Source organism: Erinaceus europaeus, chromosome 10 (genome assembly GCF_950295315.1).
Source record: "Erinaceus europaeus chromosome 10, mEriEur2.1, whole genome shotgun sequence".
Lineage (NCBI taxonomy): Eukaryota > Metazoa > Chordata > Mammalia > Eulipotyphla > Erinaceidae > Erinaceus > Erinaceus europaeus.
This window is the reverse complement of record NC_080171.1, coordinates 108,788,601-108,805,794: the sequence shown is the minus strand read 5'-3', so window position 1 is coordinate 108,805,794 and position 17,194 is coordinate 108,788,601. Positions and strand designations below refer to the sequence as shown.

The 17,194-nt window shown below is 43.2% G+C and overlaps 1 protein-coding gene across 1 annotated transcript; it reads left to right on the top strand.

Moving 5' to 3' along the window:
* Positions 1 to 14,555: 14,555 nt before the first annotated feature.
* Positions 14,556 to 16,116, top strand: LOC132540783 (proline-rich protein HaeIII subfamily 1-like). Its single transcript, XM_060198970.1, has 2 exons — positions 14,556 to 14,578; positions 14,888 to 16,116. Exons 1-2 carry the CDS (start codon positions 14,576 to 14,578, stop codon positions 15,506 to 15,508), a joined length of 624 nt encoding a protein of 207 aa, XP_060054953.1. The 5' UTR covers positions 14,556 to 14,575; the 3' UTR covers positions 15,509 to 16,116.
* Positions 16,117 to 17,194: the final 1,078 nt, after the last annotated feature.

Genomic DNA, 17,194 nt, shown 5'->3' with positions numbered 1-17,194 from the left:
ACTACTTTATGACAGACCTAGTAGTTCTCCATCTCTCTCTCTCTCTCTCTCGCTCTCTCTCGCTCTGTAGTAATTTCAAAATCTAGCAAACAAACAAGTCTCCCATGTAGTCAAGATGCTGAGAGATATCACTTTTAACACATTATCTACTTGTCAGAAATATTCCCCAACTTATTTTGAAATCTCAGCATCTGAAGTTAGTGTTTCCTTCTCAGTCAAACTCACAATTTTGACTTGGCTGATTTCACTGTCCATGAGCCTTAACTTCAAACTTACTTGCCTAGGTTTGTTCTTCTCACTCTCCAACCTCTCTTACCCCCTCTTACCCCCACTCCCAAGTCATATATTCTTCAACTTTATGGAGACCTCCAAGCTCATGATTTTTCCATTTCTTTCTCATCTACAAGGCTCTTACAAGGATCACTTCATTCTCTTCTCAAGCCAACAACTAACCTTTGCACTCTGTCATTTGCCACATCTTTTATTTAAATTTTTTGTTATCTTTATTGGATAGAGAAAACCAGAAATCAAGAGGAAAAGGAGAGAGAGAGAGAGAGAGAGAGAGAGAAAGACCTGTAGCACTGCTTCATCACTTGCAAAGCTTTCCCCTTGCAGGTGGGGACTGGGGGCTCAAACCCAGGTCCTCACACATTGTAACATGTGCACTCAACCAGTCACACCACCATCCCGCCCCAGATCTGCTACATCTTGACTCAGAATGAGTCTCACCATCTACCTTCTCTGCTCTCACCCCAGACCGTATACTGTTTATCTATTGGGCCTAACAAATCATCCCCAAGCTTAACAGCTTAAAACAACAAATTTGTATCTTTTCTGTGTCCTCGGTTGGGCAACTGTGGCTCAGGACCTCTCCTGAGCCCTGGTTGTCGGTAATATGCCAATCAGGGTTGCAGACAACTCAAAGTTTGACTGGGGTGGAAGGTCTGATTCTGAGACAGATGTCACACATGGCTGTTGCAGGAGGACTTAGCTTCTTGCTGGATGGGTCTCTACAGGACTGCTTGAATCTGATTCTAATCTGGCAGGCAACTCCTCTTGAGCAAATGATCTAAGGAGGTAACCACAAAGTCTTTTGAGTACCAGAGTTGGAAGTCACAGACTGTCACTTCTGCTATGTTCTCTTCCTTCAAAACAAGTCACTACCATTCAGCACTCAAAGTCCAAGGAATTAGACTCTATCCTATAAAGGGAGAAGTGTCAGATCATTTGTGGACATTCTTTAAAACCACAGTAGTTAACTTAATTTTCCCCCTCATGACAGAAATCACTTTACTTTCCTGCTCCCTTGACTACAGCCAGAGCCAATTAGCTGGATCAGTTTTGTTATCCATCTAAGAGCTTCTACTCCTGCACTTGGGCTGCCAAGTCACAGTGGAGATGAGTCCCACTGATGGGACATGGAGGTTATGCTAACACATGTTCTCCAGCCTCAGGGGGCTCTTCCTGCTTGTGCTGTGTTTTCTCTGAGTCCCCAAGGGGCTCTCACTGCTGTGAACTGATGGCACATCAAAAGCCCACCTCCTTCTTCAGGGTCCATATACTCTTCATTGTCAGCTGAAAACTGGCCTCTGACTTCATTCATGGTATTTTGTCTTCAAATCTGGCTATTCATTTGCTTGTAGTACATTTTGCATTTATGCTCCAGCCCACTTAACTCTTGCTTTTCTGTCAAAGGTTTATTTTATTATTTTTTTTTTCTCCTAGGAAGTCTCCTCTGGAAGTCTAAGCAATATGCTTATTGTCACATTTATGATGGACTCTAAGAGATCGGCCTCCTGGGCACTGATGCAAGTTTAAGAAGCTGTCAGAGTAAGAGTACAGGAATTCTTCTGGGCTCTAGAAGGGAAGTTGTAGGCAAGGAGGCTACCTGCCACTCACCAAATAATGTCTAGAGGATCCTTGAATATTTGCCATGTATTTTCATGTCTTCTTCTCATTCCTCCTTCAGACATTTGCAAGCCAGAACAATCCAAAGACAGAGACAACGGGGGGTGGTGGTGGTGGTGGTGGTGGTGGTGGTGGTGGTGGTGGTGGTGGTGTTGGTGGTGGTGTTGGCGTGTCAGGCAATGCAGTCCCAAGACAAGATGTCTATGGTGTTAGAACTGTGGTACCTGCCCTGCCTCTGCTGGGGTTGAGGTCTGGAGTCTCAGTATTCTTTCAAGGCTCTGGAAGGTTATTCACATCTCATTTAACCTGGAAGAACAGAAAGAGAAATCTAGTCAGATTCCTGAGGTGTTTCCCAAGGCTGGCCCACCCTGTAGTGACCAGGGACTTCCTGCCCTGTACGGGAGAGAAAAACTCGTGTGCTTCCTGTTCAGTTCTGGATGAGGTCCTCTTCTGGAAGTCTGGATTCAAACTGCTTGCCCAAACCTCTAAACAAGTGTTTGTGTGTTTCCTTTTCTATCTCCTCTCTCTCTCTCTCTCTCTCCACTCAGATGATAACTTGATGGTAGCAGAAACAGCATGCTAGTTCTTCCTTTCTTTCCAGCCTCCTGATGGGTTTTGTTGTTTATTTTTTTTTAGACAGAAAAAAATTATTGTGCACAGACCCAATGCATGGATTAAGAATTATTTATGGTTTCCTGCAATCCTCCCAGGTATAATAAGTCAGATTCAAACTAGAAATTCTGCCTGAGACTAAATCCCACTTGAAAGAGTTTCTTGTGGTTCACATGAATGACTGGTGACTGGCGAGTTTACACAAACAACATGAATATTATAAATTGGTGGATACGCAAATAAATTATTTTTGTGGTATCTAGGCACTGTCCATGGAAGTTTTGATTCATCCAGAGAGGTACCTCTATATACAGGTTGCAAACTTGCCAACTTGTAACAGAAACCTGGTTCTTAGATTAAACAGGAGGCTAGCCCCTGCCTCTACAGATTTCCTACTTAGAATGGGAAATATAAAATGCTTGATAAGTAGAAAGATTTCTTGTTGACATTTTTAAGCCAGCTGGGAGCCTTGGGAATTTGAGATTTGACCTACTTACAAGGGAATGAACCTTTTCACAGGCCTCCAAGTGCCTGGTGAAATTTGTGGAGGATGATGGCATTTGAGAGGTGATGGCCTGTGCTATGTTTTGACTACACAGAAGCTCTCCCCAGCCCTGCCAGCTTCAGGGTCTTGGTGAGATCCTACTGGTTTTAAATTGCTGCAAGGTATGAGTAAGTCTTCTGAGTTATTGTAGCTCCAGAGCATGACATTAATGACAGATAAAAAAGCTCCCATGGGAAAACTATCAAAACAGATGGGCAATGTTTATATAAATACCCAAACAAACCCACCAGGGAGGAGATACAGCGAGACACAAACTCTCCACTCCAAAGCAAAGATAAATAAGCCAGTTGCAGGACCAAGCCAGACAATCATCAGGGTTTGTAGGAAATGTTCTCCCAGGGCACTGGCATTGGCACAAACCTTGTGTGGAAAGGAGGCTGTGGAAAAAGAGCCTGCGCCAGGGACAACGTGGAGCTTCTATTTCAGCAGAACCCATCTTGCCCACTCATGTTCCTACGGCTCCAAGTGAAACTGACATGAGAGTGACTCTTCAGATCTGGGATGTCTAGTTTTCCCTTGATGAGGGAAGGGTGTGGAGTACAGACCTCAGGGCCCCGGTTAGGGAGATGGTTTCCAGTGCAAGGTGTCCTGGCTTAGTCTGAGAGCCTCAAGGAAGGGGTTTGTGGAACTGTCCCCTCCTCCCTGCTCCCTGGTGCTGCACAGCTGTTGACCTCTCAATGAAATGAACCTGTGTTTTGTCAATAGTCTGTCAGTTACCAGTGACAGGTTGATAGTCTTGTGATTTAATTTTTATACCTTTACCTAATTCCATTGTCATCAAAAATAAGTTGGCTCTACTTTTAAAAAGAATGGTAGGAATGTTTGTGGACAGAAAAGGGATAGCTTTCACTTCATGGGTGGGCCCAGATGAAGGACTGAAGCCGGGGTGGGTGTCAGGAATACATTGTGACTGGAAGGCTGTGTTACTATTATATTGAGTCAGGCATTGGATCCCCCACGATAGGAAGCAAAGAGTGCTTGGGGATCTGCACCCTTTTTATTTGTAAATGGATATGCAAGCTGGCTATTGCTCAAAGGGTTTTGGCTGGTAGCCAATCCATCTCTTGGGTCCTGAAGCTTGGATGCCTCAGCTTTGTAGCCTTTAGAAAGCAACTTGATTGGAGTAGGCCATTGACTTACTGATACTGGGAAATGATTTTTCTCTTGGATTCAGGCTGTCCTTTGGTTGTTGAGAAAAGGAGTTTGTTCTGAAGGAGTATTAACAGGAGATAGTCAATAGAAGATAAGTCATTTGGAGGCTTCTTGGTACCATTGGAGTAGAAGCAAAAATTCACGCACTGGGAGTGAGAGTAGTGAATAATCACTATTAAATCACTAATAACCTTTTTTAAATTTTATTTTAAATTCCAGTCTTTGGCTAATGTGTCACCCTATTAGGGAGACTTTCCCTGACCCACCTTTCTGAAAAAAAAAAAACAAATAAAATGTCAAGCCAACAAGCAACAATATACACAGATGAAGCAAAACTATATTAAATGAACACTCGACCTATGAGAGTAAGGATCTTGTTTGTATGGTCATTTCTCCATCCCAGACATCTAAAACAGTGCCTGAATTCTAGAATGAATGAATGTGCTTTAGAAATATCTGGAATTTGTTCTCATTAAGTTGTTAAACACGCAGAATGATTACCACGATGGAAATGACTGTAAGCAAGACTCAAGAACCTATGTCTATGTTATCTCACCTAATTTGGCTAGATGAGTGATGCTGACAGACAAAGAAATTCGAGCTTAGTTTTGAGTTTGGGCAGCACAGATAACTTTCTTTTTTAAATTTTTTATTAGTGATGTAATATTGATTTACAAAATTATAAGATAACATAGATATAATTCCACACCTTTCTCATCACCAGAGTTCTGTGTCCCCATTCCTTTCATTGGATACTGCAGTCGTTCCCCCAAGATAACAGGTATGTGCTGACTATTATTTCTATAACTAGCTATCTAGTTAGATATTTTTGTTATATATAATTATATATATATATTTGTCCATTTGTCTGTGTTCTTGCCTTCTTTTCCTTTCTAAGTCACACCTATACCTACTACTTCTTAGTGTTATTTCTTCTTCTCTTCCTCCTCCTCCTCCTTTATCCTCTTCTCTGAGTCCTGATGGAAATGGAGTTCAGAACCCTCTGATCATATTCCCCTAATATTTCTCCTCTGGGAGTATGTACCAAAAAATTTTATAAGGCGTAGATGGTGGAAGGTCTGGCTTCTATAATTGCTTCTCCATTAGATATGGGCATTGGCAGGTTGATCCATACTCCCAGCCTGTTTCTGTCTTTCCCTAGTGGGGCAGGATTCTGGTGAGGTGAGGTTCCAGGACACACTGGCGAGGTCATCTGTCCAGGGAGTTTGGGATAGAATCGTAGTAGCATTTGTAACTTAGTGGCTGAAATATAGTAAGATATAAAGCAGGACAAAATATTAAATGGAAAGGAACCATAAAGAAGGAATCGAGTAGGTAGGGATAGATATTTTAGGGTGGATAGAAGCTAGGAACTCTATTTTAGCTATGTTCCCAGGGGCCCATGACTGTGGTAACTTTTGCCAGAGCTTGATAGCTAACCTGCAGATAGACTAAAAATATTGTCTGGGGAGATGGTATCACAGTTGACAATAGTACTAAAAAGCAGAATCAAAGCTGAGAGCAGCTCCAAAACTTGAAGAAAATATATAATACAATTAAATATTTATCATGTTAATCTGACCCAGTGCCCATATCTATTCATATTTAGCAAAGGAGCCTGTATAACCTCTGAGTCCCTGTCAGTCTGTGATCACAGCAGTTCATAGTCACAGCTGGGAACATTCTAGATTTTTTGATGAGGGCTGAAACCAGAATTCAAGAATTTCTGGTTCCGTCAGACTGTAACAAACTTGTAGACAATGGATAGTAATTCAATAAATCATTAAATCTATTGATCTTGTAACAAGTGAGTCTATAAATTCATGGAGTGATAAATAAATGAGTCAGTCTACAAGAACAAATTTGAAAAAAGAAATGACTGTCAGGAAGGAATCTATTCTCACAGGTCCCTAGAAATGAACACATATTGCCCATAACAAGCCACACATGGAAATGCTGGGTTTTAGCAGAATGTTCTTTTAGTCACTGCCACCGCCTCCAATCTCTTTAGTGAAGGCTAACATATGCACAGAGATTTGCACCTACCATAGGTGTAGATTATGAATATTCATGAACTGAATACACTCAAGGAAACAGCTCCTGGTATAGATACATATTTATGTATATATATATATATATATATATATATATATATCCATATATATTTATTTATTTATTACCAGAGCACTGCTCAGCTCTGGCTTATGGTGGTGCTGGGGGTTAAATCTGGGACCTTGGAGTTTCAGACATGAAACTCTTTTTGTTTAGCCATTATGCTATTTTTTTAATAGATATGGGGCGATAGCAGGGCCATAGGGTGATGTACCTGGTTATGTGCACATATTACAGTTCTCAAGGACTCAGGTTCAAGCCCCTGGTCCCCATCTGCAGGGGGAAAGTTACATGAGTGGGGAAACAGGGCTGCAGGTGTCTCTATGTCCCTTTCCCTCTTTATCTCTCCATCCCCTTTCCATTTCTTTCTGTCTCTATGAAATAATAAATAAAAATTTAAAAAAGAGATGGGGAATAGTGAAGAAGAGACTGAAAGAGAGACAGTTTCAGCACTACCTTACCACTCATGAAGCTTTCTCCCTTCAGGGAGAGATCTGGTGCATAGTAGCATGGTCCTTGCCTATTGTAACGTGTGTGATCAACCACATGTGCCACAGCTGGGTCCCTCATTATGCTGTCTTCCCAGACTGTACTGATACACTTTTATCCCTCTGTTTCCAATGGCAACCATCATCTTGATGTCCAATAGCATGAATTATTTTTCTTTTTCTTTTTTTTTTAAATTTTTAAAAATATTTTGTTTTATTTATTTATTCCCTTTTGTTGCCCTTGTTGTCTTATTGTTGTAGTTATTATTGTTGTTGTCGTCGTTGTTGGATAGGACAGAGAGAAACGGAGAGAGAGGAGGGGAAGACAGAGAGGGGGAGAGAAAGACAGACACCTGCAGACCTGCTTCACCGCCTGTGAAGCGACTTCCCTGCAGATGGGGAGCCGGGGTTCGAACCGGGATCCTTATGCCGTATTTTTCTTTTTCTTATCTCCAAATAAATAAATGAATAAATGAATGAATAAATGAATGAATAAATGAATTCTTGTGTCTAACTTACATTATTCTAATTGAATCTGTGAGATCCATGCATAGTGTTGTAATTAAGTAAGAGTCTTCAATTCTCATGGCTATACAGAGTCCTATGAATTATAATTTATTCATTCATTCCAATGTTAAAAGAAGACCTGGGAAAATTTATATTTGGGAACTATGAACCCTACACTGACTTTTTGTCCACTGGTCTACCTGTCAGAAATCTTTAATTATAAGAACAGACATTGGTCTCAATAACTAGACTCTGGAAGTTGGGCTTATTAGGACCATTCTAACAAGTTCACTGAATAAAAGAAAAAAGACGAACAGCCAGGGAGTCGGGCGATAACGCAACAGGTTAAGCACAGGTGGCGCTAAGCACAAGGACAGGCATAAGGATCCCGGTTCAAGCCCCTGGCTCCCCACCTGCAGGGGAGTCACTTCACAAGCGGTGAAGCAGGTCTGCAGGTGTCTGTCTTTCTCTCCCCCTCTCTGTCTTCCCTTCCTCTCTCCATTTCTCTCTGTCCTATCCAACAACAACATAATAACTACAACAATAAAAAACAAGGGCAACAAAAGGAAATAAATAAAGAAAAAATACAAAGAAAGTCTTAAAAAAAAAAGATGAACAGCTAGGCTTTGAAAAAAGATACAAATCAGAGTTCCCCCAGTAGGAGCTTCTGATAGTAAGAACTTGTGGATAACTCTTTAGATGAGATAGTAAGTTCCTCAACCTATTGAAAAGAAGTGGGGAGAAAATAGAGACCCATCCTGTGACTGAGTTAGTTGGGAAAGTTGTTTTAAAAATTACAGTTTTGGGAGTCGGGCTGTAGCACAGCAGGTTAAGCGCAGGTGGCGCAAAGCACAAGGACCGGCATAAGGATCCCGGTTCGAACCCCGGCTCCCCACCTGCAGGGGAGTCGCTTCACAGACGGTGAAGCAGGTCTGCAGGTGTCTATCTTTCTCTCCTCCTCTCTGTCTTCCCCTCCTCTCTCCATTTCTCTCTGTCCTATCCAACAACGACAACAACAATAATAACTACAACAATAAAACAACAAGGGCAACAAAAGGGAATAAATAAATAAAATAAATATTTAAAAAAATTACAGTTTTATGGGCCAGTGGTGGCGCACCTAGTTAAGCATAAAATTACCATTCTCAAGGACCCAGGTTCGAGTCCTCATTCCCCAACTGGCTGGGAGAAGCTTCATGAGTGATGAAGCAAATACTATAGATGTCTCTCTCCCTCGCTACCTTCTTCCTCTGCTCTCAATTTCTCTGTGTCCTATCAAATAAAGAAAAACGAAATAGCTGAAGGGAGCCATGAATTTGTAGTGCATGCACTGAGCTTCAGTGATAATCCTGGGGGCTACAAAAAATTTACAATTTTCAAGACCATTTTATAAGAGAATATTCCAAAAGGAGAATATTTCCCAAACTTGAATTTTCTCATTAAACATCCATTTTTAGTTTTTTCTAAAAAAAGCTTTTATTATCTTTATTTATTCATTAGATAGAGACTGTTAAAAATTGAGAGAGATTATTTGGGAGTCAGGCGTAGCGCAGCGGGTTAAGCACACGTGTCACAAAGCGCAAGTACTGGCATAAGGATCCTGGTTCGAGCCCCCGGCTCCCCATCTCTGCAGGTCGCTTCACAAGCAGTGAAGCAGGTCTGTAGGTGTCTGTCTTTCTCTCCCCCTCTCTGTCTTCCCCTCCTCTCTCCATTTCTCTCTCCTATCCAACAATAACGACAACAACAACTACAACAATATAACAAGGGCAACAAAAGGGAATAAATAATAATAAAAGAAATTGAAAGAGAAGTGGGAGATAGAGAAGGAGACAGAGGCCCAGGCAGTAGCACATTGGGCTAGAGCACATGATACAAAGCTCAAGGACCCCGGCTCTAGCCCCAGGCTCCCCACATGCAGGGAGGTCACTTTATAAGCGGTGAAGCAGGTCTGCAGGTGTCTCACTGTCTCTCTCCCAGTGTCTGTCTTCCCCATCCCTCTTAATTTCTCACTGTCCTACCCCAAAATGGAAAAAATGGCTGCCAGGAGCAGTGGATTTATAGTGCCAGCACTGAGCCCTAGCAGTAACCCTGGAAGAAGAAAGAAAGAAAGAAAGAAAGAAAGAAAGAAAGAAAGAAAGAAAGAAAGAAAGGAGAGAAAGAAAGAAAGAAAGAAATAAAGAGAAAGAGAGAGGAGACAGAGAGACACCTGGAGCACCGTTTTGCCACTCACAAAGCTTCCTCCCTGCAGGTGAGGAACAGGGGCTTAAACCTTGGGTTCTTGCTCATTGTAACTTGCACATTGGAACACTCAATGTCAGGAAGGACACTCAGAAGTAGTAGGTGTGACTTAGAAAGAAAGAGAAGACAGGACCATAGGGAAAAATGGGCAAATATACATAAATATATATATGGGCAAATATACATAAATATGTATATATATATATTCCTTCATATATATATATATATATATATATAACAGCCAACCCATATCTGTAACCTTAGGAGAACTACTGTAGCTTCTAATGGAGGGAATGGAAACACAAGACTCTCTTGGTGAGAATGATGCAGGATTATACCCGTTATCTTATAATTTTGTAAATCAATATTAAGTCACTAATAAAAATAAAATAAAAGGGTACTAATATTACGAGAAATATAGCTTTGGGGGAAAAAAACTTATTCAGAACAGAGTGTGAATAAAGGGTGATGGTAAAGAATACATTTTTACATTCAATTGTTAATGCAAATAGAAAGACCCGGGATTTTTTTTTTTAATGGAAAAGAGGGGATTTTGAAAATAGATGACAGCTTAATACTTCTGGAATAATCTGACAAGTGCTACAATAATAATAATACTTTGATGTTGGTCACCAAAGCGCTATGCACTTGAAAAACTGAGTGAATAGAACAGAGCAAAATTCAAGCACAGGCTTGAGTACAAAATAGATCTAAGTTGCCCATTCTGGTAGGTGTCAGTTTCAGATGTGGTTCTAGATTGGGGTTGCAGTGTGAGTTATGGGTATGAATGGGATTACCTGGGCAAGAAGCAGAAAGAGTAGGAGTCTAGAGGAATGCAACATAAAATTCATGTAGACAAAGATGAAAAGAATTCTCAGAAAGAGTAGCCGGTGACATTAGAGGGAAACTAGAAGGCACTGACAGTGATGAATACGCCAAGGCAAGATTCTGTCTCAGGAGAATGGCAACATTTCAGAGCCTTAGAGAGGTCCGAGGACTTGAAAATATTTACTGGATTTCTTGCCACAGTGGTATGTTAAGTGTGATGTCCCTGTAAGTTACTGTGTGTGCTGTTTAGCGCATAGGTGAGTATGCTGTGCTTATCTAGCATCTGGGGTCTGACCTTTGTGTGATATATGTATGGAATGTGGGGGGTGGGGTGGGCAAGGAGGAAGTGTGAGTGGGATGTGCATTGCAAGCCCAGGATGTGAAGTGGAAGATGTGATGTGAGCAAAGCCAGTCAAATGAACTGTCATTTGTATTAAGAATGTTTTACTTTCTGTGCCTGCCTTTCTTTCTTTCTTCCTTCCTCCCTTCCTTCCTTCCTTTCTTCTTTTATATGCCATCAAGGTTATCACTCAATGCTTGCAAGATGAATCTATAGCTCCCAATGGCCATTTTTCCTTTTCCCCTTCCTTTCCTTTTTATGTTTTTCTTTTCCTCTTTCTTTCTTTCTTTCTTTCTTTCTTTCTTTCTTTCTTTTATTGCCACCAAGGTTATCACTCAATGCTTGCAAGATGAATCTATAGCTCCCAATAGCCTTTTTACTTTTCCCCTTCCCTTTCCTTTTTATATTTTTATTTTCTTTTTTTCTTTTCTCTTTCTTCTGATAGAGACAAAGAGAAATTGAGAGGGAAAGGGTGTGATAGAAATATAGATACTTACAGGACTGCTTCACCACCTATGAAGCTTCTCCTAGGCAGGTGGGGGCCAGGGACTTGATCCCAGATCCTTGAGCATGATAATGTGTGTGCACCACCACCTGGCCTCCTTTCTGTGCATTTAACACCCCAGGAGAGGTTACTTCATACAGAACTCTATCAATCACCATCTTCACAAATTTCCCTCTTCTCTACCATCCTAGGTTTCCTGTTCCTTGTCTCCCCTCAATTCCCTTTTTGTTCTGCTTCAGTTATTAAGCAGACCATGCATTCTTTGCTATGCCTTGTCACATGACCAGACTTGGACACCTCATCACCAGCCCCCAGCCCCTCTCTTCTGCTGGCTTTTGTTCCTGCTAGTATCCCTCATAAGCTGTGACCTCAAGAGTAGTTATGGTTCTATCCCTAAGACAAATCGTGGCATGCCCATTGGAGATTAGCACCCTTTGGCTGGCACAATCACCCCAGAGATGGAAGTCTAGTTCTAGGAGACCCACCTTCAAGTTTCTGAGGTCATACTGCCAGTCAGGTACTGAAGTCTAGTTTTAACTCCTCTTGCATACCTAAATTTCATATATCTTATTATGCACCAGAGACTGGGAAAAGTCTTTCCATCTCAACTTGAAGTGATGTCTCCTTACTCCTGTCCAATTCTCATGTAAGTGAGTCACAATGTGCATGCAATAAGCAAGATTACAAGCTCAGTACTAAGAGCCTGAGTTCTCCATTTTGAAACAGTGCTGATTTTTGGCAATGAATATCCTTTTTAGGAGTGAAAAGAAATGAAACATGCTTATAAACATGTGGCCTATTTCTAAAAAATTAATACATGAAGCTGATTGTAGAATTTGCCTGCAAGGAGGAAAGAAATTATATATTATTTGTACCCTTTGAATTTCACATTATGATTCTATATAGAAGAATTTAATTTAAATGGTATGGAAAAGAGATAAGGGGTGGGGAAGGTGGTAGCACTCTTGGTTGAGCAGACTCTTTATGGTGCTCAAGGAACCAGGTTCGAGCCACCACTCCCCACCTGCAAGGGGGAAGGTTTATATTGGTAATGCAGGCCTGCAGGTGTCTCTCTTTCTCTCTCCTTCTCTCTATCTCCCTTTGTCCTCTCATTTTGTCTCTGTCCTATCTAATAAAAAAGGAAGGAAGGAAGGAGAGAGAGAGAGGGAGAAAGAGAGGAAGAAAGAAAGAGGAAAAGAGGGAGTCGGGCTGTAGCGCAGCGGGTTAAGCGCGTGTGGCACAAAGCACAAGGACCTTCTTCATAAGGATCCCGGTTCGAGCCCCTGGCTCCCCACCTGCAGGGGAGTCACTTCACAAGTGGTAAAGCAGGTGTGCAGGTGTCTGTCTTTCTCTCCCCCTCTCTGTCTTCGCTTCCTCTCTCCATTTCTCTCTGTCCTATCCAACAACGATGGCATCAACAACAACAACCATAATAACTACAACAATAAAATAACAAGGGCAACAAAAGGAAGTAAATAAATATTTAAAAAAAAGAGAGAAAGAAAGAAAGAAAAAATAAATATGGCTACCAGAAGTTGTGGATTCATCATGCAAACATTGAGTCTTAGTGATAACCTTGTTGGGAAAGAAAAAAGAAAGAGAGAAAAAAGAAAGAAAAAGAGAAAGAAAGGAAGGAAGGAAGAAAGAGAGAGAAAGAAAGAAGGAAAGAAAGAAAGAAAGAAAGAAAGAAAGAAAGAAAGAAAGGAAGGAAGAAGGTTGGTAAGATATTCTGGTAGAACAGTCATTTCAGGAAGTGAACAAAAAATTACATAATAGGTAAGTTCACAGAAATAAGTAAAGGGGTTCACTAAAGCAAATACTGTCCATGGGTTCCTTTTACTGTTGCCCTAGAGTCTATGCCCAACTGATTTAGGTCACAGAAGAGCGGGTAAAGAGGAATCACAGCAACCCTCAGGCAAGAAATGAGGACAAGGAACCCAGGGGTATCAGCAGTGTCCTAGAAAGGAGATTGATGCTAACTTTTTTTTTTCCCCAGCCACCAGTTAATGATGGAAACCCCACCCCTTTCACAGGACAAAAGCGGACCAGAGGAGGTCTCCATTCACATGCAAAAGATGTGGCTCTAGGCTGAAGCTTGGCAAAGGTGGGAATGCAGAGTTCTAGTGAGCCAGTGTTTGTGGGAGACTGAGGAGAATGTCATAAGTCTGCCTGGAGGGGTAGGACACCTGTGGTGTCTTCTGGACTGCCAAGTAGCAGGGTGGCAAAGGAGACTGTCAGGCGAGTGCCACGAGAAGAAGCCAAATGTGAGAACTGTTCTAACTTGCCCCTGCCCAGAAACTCAGACCATTAATCCACTCAGGGCAGGTGGAAGAGCAATGGGGCCTCGAAAGCATTCCAAATCAAGCCTGACCTAAGATACACCTGCCTCATCCACTTAGTACTGCTGCTAAGTCATGGCTGCGGCCAACGGAACCCCCCAGAACACAGCAGATACAGTTGGTCAGCCCACACCCTTTTGGCAGTTCAGGGCTTTTTGGACAAGTGCACTGAAATGGTGAAGAAACAGACCTCAGGTGGATTGCCTGGCTCCTAATCACCTCTGACGTCACAAGCTCTATGACCTAGCTCTCTCTCTCTCTCTCTCTCTCTCTCTCTCTTTTACCCCCCCCCCAGTGAAACAGAGATAAGGCAGTGAGAGAAGCCAAAAGTAGAATGACAAATACCAGGTGATCTCACTTCTAGGTGGAACGTTAAGTAACAAGGATAGAAAAGGAAAACACAAAATGAAATTTGGACTGCGTGTGGTGTATTGCACCAGGGCAAAGGACTCTGGGGAAGGAGAGGCAGAGAGCGTGTGGAGAAGCCTTTAGGGTACTGGTGCATGGCGGTGGAAAAGGACCTACACTGGGAGTAAGAGCGTTCTGCAGACATCTTTTAGGAGGAGATTAAACAAACAAACAAGACTGTTGCCATGTGTCAACAACTGTACTGTAAACCAACCCCCATAATAAAAGAAAACAACAACAACAATAATAGTAATAGTACAATAACCCAGAAGGACTGTTGGGCAGTTAAATGAGAATATGCCCTTGAAGTGTTCAACAAATAGCACATAATAGGAGCTCAAGAAAGTGCCCTCAGAGTCTTTATTCTTCAGCCCCAGCGATTGCCTTTGGCCGGCTTAACAGAGGAAATATGAGGTTTACAACCGCTGAGATCCCTGCGTGTTTTAACAAGCTCTTGGGGGAAGCTATGTGGAAAATGGATTAGGGAGGGAGGAGGCTAAAAACTAGGAATCCAGGGAGAAATCTGTATGGATCCAAATGGGAGGTGGAGGGGCAGATGCCTGGATCCTTGGCATGGTAATTCAGGAAATATTGTTTGGAGAAATTCCCTTTAGGACTTGATAACAGACTGAGAACCTCCACTTGGCCCAGGGCTCCGGCTTTGATTACAAGAGGAAGGTGGACTGTAGGGAAGGGAACTGCCTGGTAGATTGTAAGGGGTGTGGGCTTGAGACCCGTGAGACCGCAGGGGTGAGGTTCAGGTCTGCACGGGGCGGGGCGGCGTGGAGTGGAGTGGGGTGGGGGACAGCTATTGCCCCGTCAGATGGCCCTTGTTTAAATGCATGGCGAGGAGGTGCTAAGCCCTATTTCCTTTTCAACCGGCAGTTTCATGGACGTTGGGGGGCACCTGGCGGATGCACCCAGGGCCCTTCGCCGACTATGCGCTCCATGCCGGCTCCTTTCCTTCCCGTCGCTGCACCTGGAGCCTCGGAGCCACCATTGCACCGACCTTCGCGCTTCCGCTTCCCGCGACCTCGGTTAGAGGTGCTCGGCCCCGGGGCTTCAGCCGAGGCTGCTCGGCCCCGGGGCCGCTCGCCAGACAGCAGATCTCCGCGCGCAGTCGGAGAGCCGGGCCCGGGCGCAAGGCGGCTGGCTGGGTACCTGCAGCCCGCCCAGGACGCGGAGCCCGCAGCCCAAGCACCCTTGGGCTCCCAGTCCGTGCGTCCTCGCACCCTCCTGCCCCCCACGCAGCGCTGGAGATTTTACCTCCACTCCCCCCCGCCACCGCCCAGCTCTAGGAAGGCAGGCCCCCCACAAACGCCTGTGCCCGCACTTTCCCCGCAATTTTCCTTTTCCCGGGAGGATGAGCCCTGGCGCCCCAGCAGGAAGCGGCCGCCAGGGAGAAGGGGCTGGTTGGGGGTTTGGCGAGGTTTGCGGCACAGGGCCCCGCAAGTCCCTGGAATTCGTTTTCATGCTTTCCATCAATACAGCCAGGGAATGATTTAATTCTTTCGCTTTTCCTCAAAGGGGAAAATAAATAGACGTGATTTGGAGGAATGGAGTTGAGCAAGTTTTCCCAGCTCCCACCCCCATCCCACCCCATGGTTGGTGAATCCCCAGTAAGGGTCCTTAGGCAGCCAGCGGGGGTTTTGTAGTGACCAGCCAGCAGGCGGCTTTCAGTAAATTCACAGAGGAACCTTAAAGCGAGTTGCACTTTATGCGAAGCAAATGTGCCACATACACATATATCTTTATTTGCCAGCATGGCGTGAGGGAGGTGCATAACAGTAAGGCAAATTCCGTGAAAAGGTCATTTGTGTGCTCTTCCCAGAAGAGACAAGGTCAGAGGTTTTTTTTTTTTTTTTTAATGAATATGGAGATGAGGTAAGCAGGAGGAGAGGAGAGGAGAAGAGAGGAGAGGAGAAAGCTGATTGGTATTGCTAGCTGAAATAGTTATTAACTAATCATATTTGGTTACTGATTCTCTACAGTGGTTAAAAAGGGAACTGGCTGGGAGTCGGGGCAGTAGTGCAGCTGGTTAAGTGCACATGGCCAAAAAGCAAGGACCGGTATAAGGCATAAGGATCCCAGTTCGAGCCCCCGGCTCCCCACCTATGTGGAGTCGCTTCACAGGCGGTGAAGCAGGTCTGCAGGTGTCTGTCTTTCTCTCCCCCTCTCTGTCTTCTCCTCCTCTCTCCATTTCACTCTCTCCTATGCAACAACAACATCAATAACAACAACAGTAAAAAAAGAAGGGGGCAGCAAAAGGGATATATATATATATATATATATATATATATATATATATATATATATGGAACTGGCTGACTATCCTCCAGCTTAAAACAAAACAAAACCTAGCTATCCGTTTCAAACCAATTTGTGTTTAATGCCTTTCTAAATCAATTGCTTTTGAACCAGTTCAAGTTTTTGGCCCAAATTAAACAAAACAGGTAATGTAATGTCTCTGTAATAGTGCCCCAACTCCATTTTAAAATGACTTCAAAGATGTCAGCTTTGCACAGCTTTGAGATCACTGGGCAGAGCTCTGGGGGGTTCCCTTGAAACTGGTGAGCAAGACGCTGTGGGGAGGAAATGAACTCAGGGTCAAGGACCTAGCTGGAAGGAATTCCAGACCTTGGTAGATGGCATCAGAAAGAGGGTACTTGGGGCACTGGTCGTGGGGGAGATCGGGCAGTGCATACAGGCTGGGCAGTCCCTCTCTGACCATGTGAGATCAGAGGTTCTTATGAAACATGTCAACACTCATGCTTTGAAAAACTTTAAGGCTTTAAGCAATTATTATTAATGCTTTGACAGCATTTTTAGAAATGAAGAAAATAAATGTTAATTATTGTGGTTGTGGTTGTGTGTATGTGTGTGTGTGTATGAAATCTTTCAGTCCACAAATGTGTCTTAATTTACAAAAAAAAACAAAGGAAACCCAAAGTTAGAAGTTATATGGGAGGAAGCCTGGCAGTGGCAAAGCAGGTTGAGCATATGTTACACTGTGCAAGGTCCTAGGTTCAAGCCCTGGGTCCACCCCTGCAGTGAGAAAACTTCAAGATTGGTGAAGCAGTTCTGCTGGTGTCTCTCTTCTTCCTCCTCTCTCTCTCTCTCTTTCCCTTCCTTCCTCTTGATTTCTGTCTCCATCAACAAATAAAATTATGTTGAAAAGTTATACAAAGATGT